The sequence below is a fragment of the Emys orbicularis genome, chromosome 14, assembly GCF_028017835.1.
Source record: "Emys orbicularis isolate rEmyOrb1 chromosome 14, rEmyOrb1.hap1, whole genome shotgun sequence".
Lineage (NCBI taxonomy): Eukaryota > Metazoa > Chordata > Testudines > Emydidae > Emys > Emys orbicularis.
In genome coordinates, this window is record NC_088696.1 from 42867656 (window position 1) to 42880111 (window position 12456).

General features: G+C 57.7%; 1 protein-coding gene across 1 annotated transcript in view; it reads right to left on the reverse strand.

Annotated features, from left to right (window-relative positions):
- Nucleotides 1-12456, reverse strand: part of MTSS2 (MTSS I-BAR domain containing 2) — an 84781-nt gene that overhangs the window by 11775 nt on the left and 60550 nt on the right. The window contains exons 6-11 of the mRNA XM_065416343.1: nt 11782-11856; nt 10344-10352; nt 6888-7045; nt 5324-5431; nt 2891-2988; nt 670-880 (exon numbers count right to left, since the gene is read on the reverse strand). Of these exons, the coding sequence (XP_065272415.1) occupies nt 670-880; nt 2891-2988; nt 5324-5431; nt 6888-7045; nt 10344-10352; nt 11782-11856 (659 nt within the window). The remainder of the gene's footprint in view (nt 1-669; nt 881-2890; nt 2989-5323; nt 5432-6887; nt 7046-10343; nt 10353-11781; nt 11857-12456) is intronic.

Below are 12456 nucleotides of genomic sequence, written 5' to 3' on the forward strand. Positions count from 1 at the left end.
GGCCCAGGACCAACGGCTCGTGTCTGTCACTAAGGTGAGCAGGTCGGCCTGGGGCACACAGGCCACGTTTTCTGACCATAATGCACGTGGGAATCTGTCTATTTCCCCTCCCACGGCCCCTGGGATTGTATGGCAGTGGTTTCTCCCCTAAATCGGGGGCTTCAAAACAGCTTGTTCAGCCAGCTGGCACGAGAGGCACCGGGGTGAAGAGACCGCGCAGAAATCTGCCCAGTTATCCCGCATGGATTCACTGCCATGCTGTGAGCTTCCACCTCCTGGTGCTGGACAACTGCTCCCGAGTGGGAACCAGGTCAATGTGAATTAAAGCCATGTCCCCACCTCATCTGCATTAACCCTCGCTGTGCCCCACAAGGCGGTTGGCGAATGTTGCCCCTCTCTGACAGATGGGGAACCTCAGGCACTGACCAGCGGGCGCAGCTTGCCCTGGATTACTTGGCAAATCGGTGGCAGAGGCGGGATTAGAAGCCAGGAGTCTCGGGGTCCCCGTGCTCTACCCACTACACCCCGCTGCTTCGCTCAGGAGGCTTGAGCATATGTGATCTGACATGGATCTCCGAAGCGGCGCCTTTCCCTTTCTTTTTAAAGGGGTGTGTAGAATCCAGAGGGCATTCACCCGTCAGCTCAGCCATCGCGCCATGGCCCCCTTACCTGACTGGTGATGTCAGATGGCATCGGCGACGGCGGCTTGGAGTACGTGGCATCCTGGGAGATGAAGCCAGAGTCATGGGAGGAGACGCTGGACAGGCGGGTGTTGGCGTTAACCGGCTGCGCCAGGCTGCGGTAGCGATAGGTGGAACCTGGTGAGTATGTTTGGGACCCGCCGGACCAAGCGGCACCACCCTTTGTACTGTTAACACTGCTGGGGGGCGGCGGGGAGGAGGGATGAGAGGGAGGAGGGGTGGCAATCAGGAGAGAGATGCATGTTATCAGGGTGAGAGGGGTTACGAGGAGGGCAAAGGAAGGAAAAGACAGTTTCAGACAAAGGTCCGCCACACAGATTTATACATGACAGGACTAGAGTTACAGACCAGGGGGGGTGGGAGGGGCGGGAGGGAGGAGGGGGGACAGGAAGGGGGGTGCACTCCTGCATTTCCGTCTCTGGGGCAGGCCCAGTTTCTGCCCCCATGCAGCATGCACCCTCCAGCACACACTCATTTTGCGGGTCCCCCCGTCCCACTGGCCCTTCTCTAGCCCTGGCCGCACCGAAGAACATTCCGGGGCGAAGGGGAAGAGCCAGCAATGGAGGTGCTACGGAAGGCCAGAGGTTCAGTTCAGATGTGCACCCACAATAGTCAGGGAGCTGTTTGTCCCTAGATCTCACAGCACCGCCCCAGGGGAGCCTAGATCTGCTCTAGGAATTATTTCGGGGAAGTTCTGTGCACTGTGCTCTAAAGGAGGCCAGAACAGGTGAGCACAAGGGTCACTTCTGGCCTTAGAATCTATGAATGACAAGGTGGGTCGGTATCATTACCCCCACGCTTACAGACGGGGAAACTGAGGCAGAGGGACACACCCATGGCTGAAGACTCTCTTAAAGCACATGCAAAGTATCTGTGCAAACTGGCAGGGGTGCTATGGGCCCAGGAGACTTCATCTCCTCCTCAGCAACCCGTGAACACTCCCTTAGTGTGTGCTGGTGCTTCTGTGATCATAAAATATCAGGGTTGGAAGGGACCTCAAGAGGTCATCTAGTCCAACCCCCTGCTCAAAGCAGGACCAATCCCCAAATCCCTAAATCACCCCCTCAAGAATTGAACTCACAACCCTGAGTTTAGCAGGCCAATGCTCAAACCACTGAGCTATCCCTCCCCCCGCTGGGCTCCACTCCAGTACATGACCAGCACTGGCCCCAAAAGCTGCAGGATCAGGGATCACCGCTGGCAAGCCTCTCACACTCGCCACTCTACATTCTGCAGCGCCACAGGGGAAATCCTGCAGCCACGTCAGACACGTTTTAAAATGCAGGTTTTCATTGCGTTAAGTATAAGATGAGTAAGACGTTGCGTGTCCGGGAGCCCCGGGGAGGCTGACTGGGAATTCAGTTCCATTTATTGTAGGCTGCCCCCATATTTTCAGGTTTCCCCCGGCACAGGGGCCAGGGCCAGCTGATGGGTCCGGTTCACACCTGGCAGAGCTATCGCTTCAGGCTGTCAGCAAACATCTCTGAATGGGTGACACTTCGGTCATGTTTTCAAGCTTTTCTTTGCAACCACCAGGGCTAGAAACAGTCACTTTTAAGACAGCTGAGATTCTGGATCCCAATCTGGTGGCAAAGGGTGAATTCCAGGGAAATTCCTAGCCCACAGAATGGTGGAATACATGGGGCCTGACCCTAGTACTTCTGATAAAGGCTCCAAGCCTAGGGACTTTTCAGGTGTGTGAGTCAGGTCCAATCACACACTCCAGGAGGGAGAGAAGAGATGGACAGTTCAATTCACTTTGTAACCATTCTGTGACCCCATGTGTTCCACAAATCCTCCCTCCACCGGGGGCCCTTCATATTAAGCATTACTGAGTAGTAAGATTCTCACGTAAGCAACTCCTCTGGGGTTACACAAGCATGGTCTGGGCCCGAAAAGCAGGAGTGTGAAAAGCAGTTCATCTGATGGAGGATTAAGCCCCATGCCACAGATACTGATCTATGCTAACCCTCAGTGCAAAGCTTTAATGATCAATTAGCATCTGATCCACAGGGAGTCTTGGGGACACTTCTCCATGTGCCTGAGGAGCTGAGCTCAGGCCACGTATTCGGCGTTACCAGCTGAGCACTCTCACACTTATACAATGAGGTTGTGAGTATTAAAGCAGAAACTCCTTCGCCCCAATCCCAAGCGTGTTTGTGAGGTCCCCTGCTACAGTCCGTACATACCTGCACATGCTGGACTTGCGGGAGCCAGAGCTGCTGGGGGAGGATGGAGGAGTCTGGTAGGACCAGCTGTAGTCAGAGCCTTTCAGGTCTTTGATCACCTGCAGGAGGAAGGAGCCAGGCCACGTTAGCATTGTAGCTTATCAAAGAGCAGGCGAAGGGGCGACTTGCTCACTGTCTGTAAGTACCGCCATGGGGAATAACTATGGAATACTGGGCTCTTCGGCTAGCAGGGAAAGGCCTCACATGATCCAATGACTGGAAGTTGAAACTAGACAAACTGAGCCTGGAAATATGGCATTAAAGGTCTAACAGGTAATTAGTCACGAGAGCAACTTCCCAAGGGTCACGTGGAGTCTCCATCACTGGCCCCTTGTCAGTCCAGATGGGCTGTTTCTCTCAAAGCTCCACTCTGGGAATGACTGTGGGGCCGGCCTCTGGCCCCTTCCATGCAGGAGGTCAGTGTGACACTCTGCATCTCGGGGGAATACCCTGCACCCCATGTTCATCCTTATAATATGATTGTGCGGTATCCAATGCAAAGTTGGTCATGTCGGTGTCTTCGGAAGGCTCATGATGCACTGAGCATTGTTGTTATAGTGATGTTATAGGTTGTAATTTCATGTATGTAGTTATGAGGCTGAAAATGTGTCCTCATGGCTTAAAACAAGCCCAGGCAAAACTCTCCAGGAGCAGAGGGGCAGTTCACACCTCATCAGGGCATGTATGGGACAAACCCAGCCCAGCCTCACAGGAACAAAGGACACTAGCCTAGACAGCAACAAAGGATCTGTTGGACTCTCGAGGGAGTCACCCCCCTTCCTCTGGTCAGTTTGGGACTGCGATGAGGTAATGCTCACCTGACCCGGGGGTGGGGGGGGGGTGGGCAAAGACAAGAGGGAAGAAAGGACATGATAAAAGGGAGAGACGTTTGCCAGGCTCTTCCTCTCTCTTCCATCTCCATCTACAGACACCACCACCACCAAGCGACTGAAGCGCTGATCAAAGGGGAGAGCCTGGCTGAAGGGCAACCAGGCAGCCTGTGGTGAGAAGCATCTAAGTTTGTATGGGCATTGAAAGTGTTAAGATCAGCTTAGAATGCGTTTTGCTTTTATTTCATTTGACCAAATCTGACTTGTTGTGCTTTGACTTATAATCACTTAAAATCTATCTTTTGTGGTTAATAAATCTGTCTGTTTATTCTACCTGAAGCAGTGCGTTTGGTTTGAAGTGTGTCAGAGACTCCCCTTGGGATAACAAGCCTGGTACATATCAATTTCTTTGTTAAATTGACGAGCTCATATAAGCTTGCAGCGTCCAGCGTCCATAACTGGACACTGCAAGATGGAGGTTCCTAGGATTGTGTCTGGGACCGGAGCTATTGGCTAGTGTCATTCGGTTGCACAAGCCAAGCAGCGGCTGGCCAAAAGTGCTCACTCACGTAGCTGGGAGCAGCTTACATGGCTGAGGGTGAACAGCCCAGGAGTGGGGTTCTCACAGCAGAGCAGGGTAAGACTGGCTCCCAGAGTCAATGATTGGAGTGATCTAGCAGATCACCAGTCCAGATAACACCAGGGGAACGTCACAGTCAGGCTAAGTCAGTGGTTCTCAAACTGGGGTTTGCGAAATGTATCAGGGGGTTCTCCGAAAAAATTCTGTCATGGCGGACAGAGCCGTCCCTAGGAACCCCAGATGCGGGGGCTGGCAGCCCAAGCCCCGTGACCATGACTTCCTGGCAGAACAGGTTTAAGCTTTGTTGTAGTTGTGCGTTGTTTTCCTGGACTGCTCAAGACCCGAATGCTTGTGGGAGGAACTCTTTAATTAAGTTGGCATCTTAAATACCTTCCTGCTGTTTCACGTCTGGTACTCCTTGATGAAACATGTAAGAGGCTTAATCGACGTGATATGAGCTACAAAATGAAATCTTGGAAGAGTATTGCCATTTTCATAATGTAATAAAATTAATACTGTATTCATAAATAATAATGTAATAATAAATAGTGTGTAATAAGCGTGTAAAAAAAAATTATTTCCAAGATCACTGCTTCTATAATTTATGCTCAGGTAAGGGAGAAAATCCCTGGAAATAGTCATTTTTAGGAGGGGGTTTGTGAGATTTGATATTTTCGTGAAAGGGGTTCGCGGGTTGTTAAAGTTTGGGAACTACTGGGCTAGGTGATTGCAATGGTCCCTTCTGGTCTTGGCATCTATGAATCGATGAAACTGCTGATTTATAACTAAGTGCTTCTGTTCCCCTCCCCTCCCTCCAGCAAGACCCTCGATGGACATCTGGGTTAGCGCTGTCGCGGCCGGCTGTTTCTGCTGCCAGTGGACACGCTGCTGTCTCTCCTCCCGGAAATATTCCCCCCCAAACATTCCCATCCCCCACCCATGCACTCCCTCCCACCCCCCCGCACCAGTCCCTGCGCCCCTCACCTGCTCGCTGGCAGGGGGCAGTTTGTGCGGTTCTGCGGTCAGCACCACCAGGTCCTCCATGATGCCCTGCAGGTGAGTGATCTCTCCCAGCATGGTGATCTCTCCAGTCTGAGCAGCAGGAGGAGGAAGCATCAGCAGTCGGTGCCGTGGGAACCAGGGCTTTCCCCTTCCCTTCCTGCCCTGCTTGGCTTCCTCCAAGTCAGCAGTGGCTTATGGGGCGTGTGTGAAACCCGCTCTGCCTGCCAGCTGGCTGGCCCTGACTGTTCTGCCAGCCCCCCAAGCAGAACGCCTGCAAGACCCAGCATCAGAGAGGTGGGGCAGCCAGAGGAGCTCATCAGCCCCTAATTAGCAAACCCCCAGCGAAGTAGAGAGAATCCGGATCCCAGCCCCACTCCACAAAGCCAAGGGAGGGGCGTTGATTTACATCAGTGGGGGATTTAACTGGAACCTGCCACTGCACCAGCCCCTGAGTGAAGTGGGACCAGCTGGAGCACTGAGGGCTGTGCCTGGCAAATTCCCAGCCATTCCATGGAGCAAGTGTCCTGTCCCCTGCCACAAGAACCCTCCTGGCAGCACAGCTCCATGAAATCCTCAACCTGGTTCCCTGTGACCTTTACCCTGGGGAGGGACTAATGTCAACCCCTCCTTGGCATTTCGCCTCGGAGCTCTGCAGCCGGGGACGGAGTTCTAGCCATCAGTCACCATACATCCAACACAGCCAGAACGTACTGTATGTTCTAATCCGTTACATGGGACAATAAAACTGATCAGTATCAGCCACTGCCATGCGTGGTTCCCGGCAATCGGAGAAAGGCCAGCACCTCGTACTGGGAGGGCACGTCTATCACCCACCGAGGAAATGCAGCCAGCTCGGGGGGAGAACAATGCCAGCAGCTGCTGTAATGGGGCCGGCAGCACCGCGCAGCAGCATAGGGACAAGAAGGGAAAAGAAGAACACGTCTGGTTCACGCTAAAGGCCCTGGGGAATTCTAGAGGGCAGGTTGTAACTAACTTCCCTATTCTTGTGAAACGTCTCCTAGCATCTTTAATGCCCCCCCCAACCCAATTTTTCACACGTGCTAGCTGGTCACCCTAACCTTAGCTTACACCTCCCAACGGTCCCAGCTTTCACGGGACTCTCCCACTTTGACCCCCAAAGACCCTATCCTGGTTGAAGGGCAGTTTTCCCTGAGACCCCCATTTGAGGGTCCCCCCTAAACTGAGCAGCGCAGAGGGTCTGGCTTGGCTGCCTCTCCGTCTCCCTCTACGGAGGGCAGGACAGGCCAAACCTGTGTGGCACCACATCCTGTTGGGAGGGATGCCGTAGAGACACAGAAGCCTGCCTCCTCGCGCCTCTAGGATGAGACTGCAGGTTCCTCCACGCTTGCGAGAGGGTTTGTTGCTGGGGAGACAGTTGGGGGCAGTGGGGAAGTGGCTGTTGGGGGATCCAGAGCAGGAGCAGGAGCTGGTTGGCTTCTGGCTTGCTTGGCTGGTTGATTTGAAAACCAGCCCGCTGAGCTCTAACACACCCCTCCCCAGAAGGGCCTGGGGCAGCGGCACTTACCACCACTGGCTGCAAGAAGGTGATGAAGGTGCAGAAGCGGCCCCGCTCCTCAATGAGGGCCTTGCGGACAGCCTGCTTCTCAGTCTCTTCCATAAGGAGGTACATGTCATTGACGTCTTGGAGAGCACTGTCCAGCTGGGGCTGTAGGTCCCCCTTCCCTGCAAGGAGACAAAGACACGGAGACATCATCCCCTCTCCACTCACTGGTCCCAAACCTGCTGCCTTCCAGAGACTGTCCCTCTTCCATGCTCTGCTGCTGTGAAACTGAGGCAGGCAGTGGGGGATGTCAGCCCTGGGCAAAACACTGCAGAATTTCACCCGAGCAGCCGCCAGCACAGCATCTCGCAGAGCGTTTAGGGCGACTGCTACCGGACTGCTGACGATTACAGCTTATGAGCTCCCCCACTGCAGGTGGCCGCCATGCAGTCCCAGGCCCGCTGAACCCCCAGCGCCAGGTCACTTGTGGGAAAGTCCCTCGAGGACCGGAAAGTAACGTAACGCCAACAAGCCTCCTGCCAGCATGTCAAGGGCTCTCCTGAGACACAGCCTGCTGTGAGAACCCCCTCTGCTGGGATGCTCTGGGCTCCCTGAGGGATGCCACGTCTGGCCACGTAAGGGGAATCGGCACAGAAAAAAGCCAGTGGCTGGCTTTGCTCAGGATCCCCATGGGGCAATACAGCTCTGGAGTCCTTCCCGAGGCCTACGGAGGAGGCCTTCTGCCCAAACCACGAGGCTGCGAGTTAGCTCCGGGGCTAATCGTCCACCACAACAGACACGACAGGCCATGTGCCAACTGCCCCAGGGAAGGACGTCGCTCAGCCTGTTCCTAGCTACAGTGCTATAAAAGACCCGCAGGACAGGGAAAGGTGCTCTCTCCATCTGCTGGGTTCAGAGATCTCCAGTCTCCGTGAGCCCCTCCACTGGCTTCTTTCTGTTGTGGATTCCACAGCAGAGGCAGCGGCTGACTAGAATCCCAGCTGCCTTCGCCAGCTCAGCGCTCTGAACCTCTCTCTGTGTGGGCCCCGGCAGGGGTCGGTCGAGCTGACCCAGAGGCTGGGTCATGCGGCAGAAAGCCCCATCCTCACCTGGGTGGTCTGGCCTCCACGTCAGGCTCCAGCCCTACCCAACCAACCCAGGGGTTTTGCTTCAGGATGGCAGATGCAGAGCCCTGCTTTGTCCAGCTGGACATCGCACCCGGACCAGTGTCATAACCTGGCACGCTGGCTCTCCTCCTAGCCCCCACCCCAACCCTCCCCAGTCCATGGCAGTTTCACACTCACCTTGCAGGAGTTTCCCTTGCTGGATCCCTCCCCATCCCCCCCAACATCACATTTAACAACATGGGTCTAAATTCATCCCTGGGGCAGCCCCACCAAAGCCCTGGAGTTGCACCGGGGAGGAATTTGCTCATCTTGTGGCTGGAGGAAGGCACAAGCCAGTGGACTATGGAGAGCTGAGAGGTTTGGGTGAATCAGTTCGTCCAACGGGGGCAGAATGTGACCCATGCAGTGGGCGCAGGAGTGCCCAGGCGTTAGTCCATGGTGGGAAGATGAAACACACATGCATGGACAGAGCAAGCAAAGCGAAGAGGAGCCGAGGAGTGAGCGCTTTAGGTTGGCGGGGCCCCCAGCTTCCCTGCTTAGGGGCCATGGTGCCACCTGCATGAAACAGAGCAGATGGCATCTCCCCCAGCTTCACTCTGTCGGGGCAGCCTGTGGAAATGACCGACCCCCGCTCAAAGGCCTGATCCAAGCAGGCCAGGCTGAGCACTGGACGTGGGGCTCCCTCCTGCGCATGGGATCCCCCAGTCCCTGATGTGAGGGGGCCCAGGGCGGCGTTGGGGACATGAGGATATGAACTCCATGGAGTTCCAACAAGCCACCGCCCCCCAGCGATTCCCATGCAGAGAAGGTAAAGCCGGACGACCGAGAGGCTTGGCAGGCAGAAAGGCCAGGGGAACGGAGGAGAAAGATGGTGACACGAGGAGTTCCCAGGATGACAGTCAAGAGGCTAATCAGGCCAGGAGGTGGAGAGACCCAAACTTGCGGTGGGTGAGTGCTGAGACCGCGCTGCACAAAGGGGTACCAGGCAGCAGGCAGAGTGCCAGAGAGGGCTGCCTGGGCACAGGAGAGAGGGTACGAATCAGCCCCCTGGCCCAGTCTGTGGCAGTTTGGAACCTGGACCTGGATCCCAGTCTGAATTTCCTATCTGGCCAGCCCCAAAGCCCAGAGCCAAGCCGCGGGAACGTGGGCACAATGGCCGGAGTGAAGAGCTGGCCTGGGCAGTGGGAGTGGGGATCCCGGAACAGACCCCTGGCTGGGAGTTCTCTGACACACAACGGTTCAGAGACAGGCCAGCGGGAGGGACTCACAAGCCAGTCCAGCTGGCACAAGCACCACAGGTCAGGTGTCACTGGAAGGGTTACTCTGGGAAAACTCCTGCCTCCTAGACATCAAAAGCCCAGCGAGGGTGGGAGGAGGCAGCAATCAGAGACCCTGCTAGTGGGCAGCAGGCACCAGGGACAGAGCCAGATGGGAGCTGGAGTGCAGAGCAAGGGGAAATGGCTTCCCACAGGCCCAACTGGGGCTGGAAATCCGTGTCACTCTCCAGGAGGGATCTGGGCCTCCGGCAGGGAAATCTCAGCATTCACCACATGGCTTACAGCATGCGAACCCTGAAGGAACAGGGCAGAGAGAGAGAGAGGAGAAAGCCGGGGCGGGAGGGCTTGATATGAAACCCATGCTTGCTGGGTGTAGATGGGGGCTCTGACCCCCTAGAGGGGCTGCCATATCCTCGCGTTTCCAATGCGCCACAGGGACGTCAGGCCTGCTCAGCTGGAAGAGGGACGTACCCGCGGATGGGGCTGTAGCCAGCACAGGGGGCAGGACTCCAGAGGCTGGGGCATGCGGGGGACCTTGCTCTCGGTGAGCGCTGTTCCTCGCCTGCACATGAGCGGGGCACTTCCTCCCCGCAGCCTTTGGGGGTGGAGACGGGGATTCCCCGAGATCTCCCAGCTCTCAGCTAGAACCCAGGCATGGCACCATTGCAGCTGACAGCACATGGGGGGCAGAACAAGCTCAGCACGGCGGAGGTGCCACAGGACAGAAGGGGCCACCCCGCTGCCCGGGAACCAGAGCTGAACACCTGGGCCACCCCCTGGACGAGACTCTGGAGCAAGCACACGGCACGTGCCTTGCTGCAGCCACCCATATGGGGCGAAGCTAGCCTGGCCTGGAGCTCCATGCCCACCCACAGCAAGGGGGCACCGGCCCAGAAAGGCAGGCAGGCAGGCAGGCAGGGAAGGCCTGGGTATGGCAGCTGCCTGGACCAGTGCAGTCTGACTCGGGTTCGTTTCATTTTGAGCTCAGCCAGAGGGGAGACGGAGATAAATGAAGCGCAGGTCACAAGGGAGGGCTGGGGGAGCAGGAGGGAGCTGGCTCGCACCGATTGACTTACCAAGTAGCTCTACAGGAGGAAGGATGTGGAAGGGAGGAGAGAGGAGAGAGAGACAGAGAGAGAATGTGTGAAAGACAGGCTGATGTACGGACACTCTGCCCCCTCCACCCCCCCAGGGCCGGCAGGTCAGTCACCCTCTTCCCACACAGGGCTCAGACACGTGTGGGCCCCCTGCATGCCCCCATCCTGCGTGGGGGGGGTGTTAACTCCTTGTGTGTTGGGTTGGAGCGTGAGGAATTGAAGGGAGCTGGGGGGAGTGGCTGGACTGTGTGATCCACCCCCACCCCTGGGTGCCTGGGGATAAGGGCAGTCGGACAAAGGGAGGGTTCCCTGCAGGGAGCCTTTGGAGAGGGTGTTTTAGGGGCGCTGTTTGTTCTTATCATTGCAGTAAGGCCACAGGCCCCAACTGGGGGTCGGTGCCCCACGGGGTCCCCATCTCCACCGAGCCTGCGTACCACTGATCTGCTATCAAACCTGTGCTGAGCAATGCTCTGTCATGCCCAAAATTCTTCTGACAACGTCCTCATGCAGTGCCCTGCGAGTGCCTGGCTGGGACTCCCCAGCCTGAACTCCCTCGCAAGCAGTGCTCATCGGTGCCAGCCGGATCCCCAGCGCCTGAGCCGCCTCCGCTCCCTGCCCTTCTCGGCCCACCTGGAACCCTCCCAGCGCGGCCTGCTCCCCATGGCCATCTCCACCGCAGGAGTCCTCGGGTGGGATCCAGGGGCAGAGACTGCTGGGGTCATGGCCACAGGGCGCGGTGAATGCAGCAGGCTTGTTCACCCACTGAACCTTGTCACTGAGCCCCACAAACCCCCCAAGATGGATCCCGACTGTCAGCATCAAAGCCATCTTCCCAACACCTAGAGGTGAAGAACTAGGCTGGTCTGCTACCCTCTGCCCCAGGAGCACAAATGGCAGCAGCATTTGTTAATTAAATCTCCCCACTGCCCTGTGAGCTACAACAGAATGCAGCCAACTCTGGGGCGGAGCAGACTGGCTGCTTCACAGCACACATACCGTGACCCTGGGGGCAGCAGGGGGAAGAAGAATCCTAGTCCCAGCTCAAGCTGCGGAGGGAACCGAGGGAGGCAGAGCTGGAACGTGGCTAGCAGGACGAGGAGCTCGCTTGTACGCTCAACCCTGAGCCAGGATGCCCAGGTGGCACTGGGGTCTCTGTCCTGCCTTGGAGGGGAGACCGTGAACAGGGGGCCTGACTACTTCCTCCCCGTCAGAGCCCCCGGCCTCAGGGGAGGTCTCAAGCACAGTGACCCCTAGAGCCATGGGGCACCAGGGCCTCTCCAGCCACACCTGACCCAGCCCAGCCTTGCTTGGGTGTGAAAGCAGATGAGACCCCCACAAGGGGGCAGGCCCATAGCTCATGGGGGGGGCAAGCTGCCCTCCCTGGCATGGGCACTGGGGGGTCAGGCAGGGCTCTTACCTTTGCGGGCCTTCTTCTGCAGCTTCAGCGTGTCAGAGGATTTCTTCTTGATCTCGTGGCGGGCTCGCTTGTACTCTGAGGACACAGAACAGACCAGGAGATGTGTCATGGCCGCCAGGCGGGGACACCGGCCCCCTCCGCCCAGCCGGCCCACGATTCCTCCTGCCCCGACCCAGGACACTCCCCTAACCCGCCTCTCCCAGGCACAGCGTGGGGTCCCCCCTCCCCTCCCAGGCACGGCATGGTTCCCCCCTCGCCCCTCCCAGGCACGGCGTGGTCCCCACTCCCGCCCCTCCACTGCCCTCCCCTCCCAGGCACGGCGTGGTCCCCCCTCGCCCCTCCCCTCCCAGGCACGGCATGGTCCCTCACTCCCCTCCCAGGCATGGCGTGGTCCCCCTCTCACCTCCCAGGCATGGTGTGGTCCCCCCTCCCGCCCCTCCACTGCCCTCCCCTCCCAGGCACGGCGTGGTCCCCCCTCGCCCCTCCCCTCCCAGGCACGGCGTGGTCCCTCACTCCCCTCCCAGGCACAGCGTGGGGTCCCCCCTCCCCTCCCAGGCACGGCATGGTTCCCCCCTCGCCCCTCCCAGGCACGGCGTGGTCCCCCCTCCCGCCCCTCCACTGCCCTCCCCTCCCAGGCACGGCGTGGTCCCCCCTCGCCCCTCCCCTCCCAGGCAC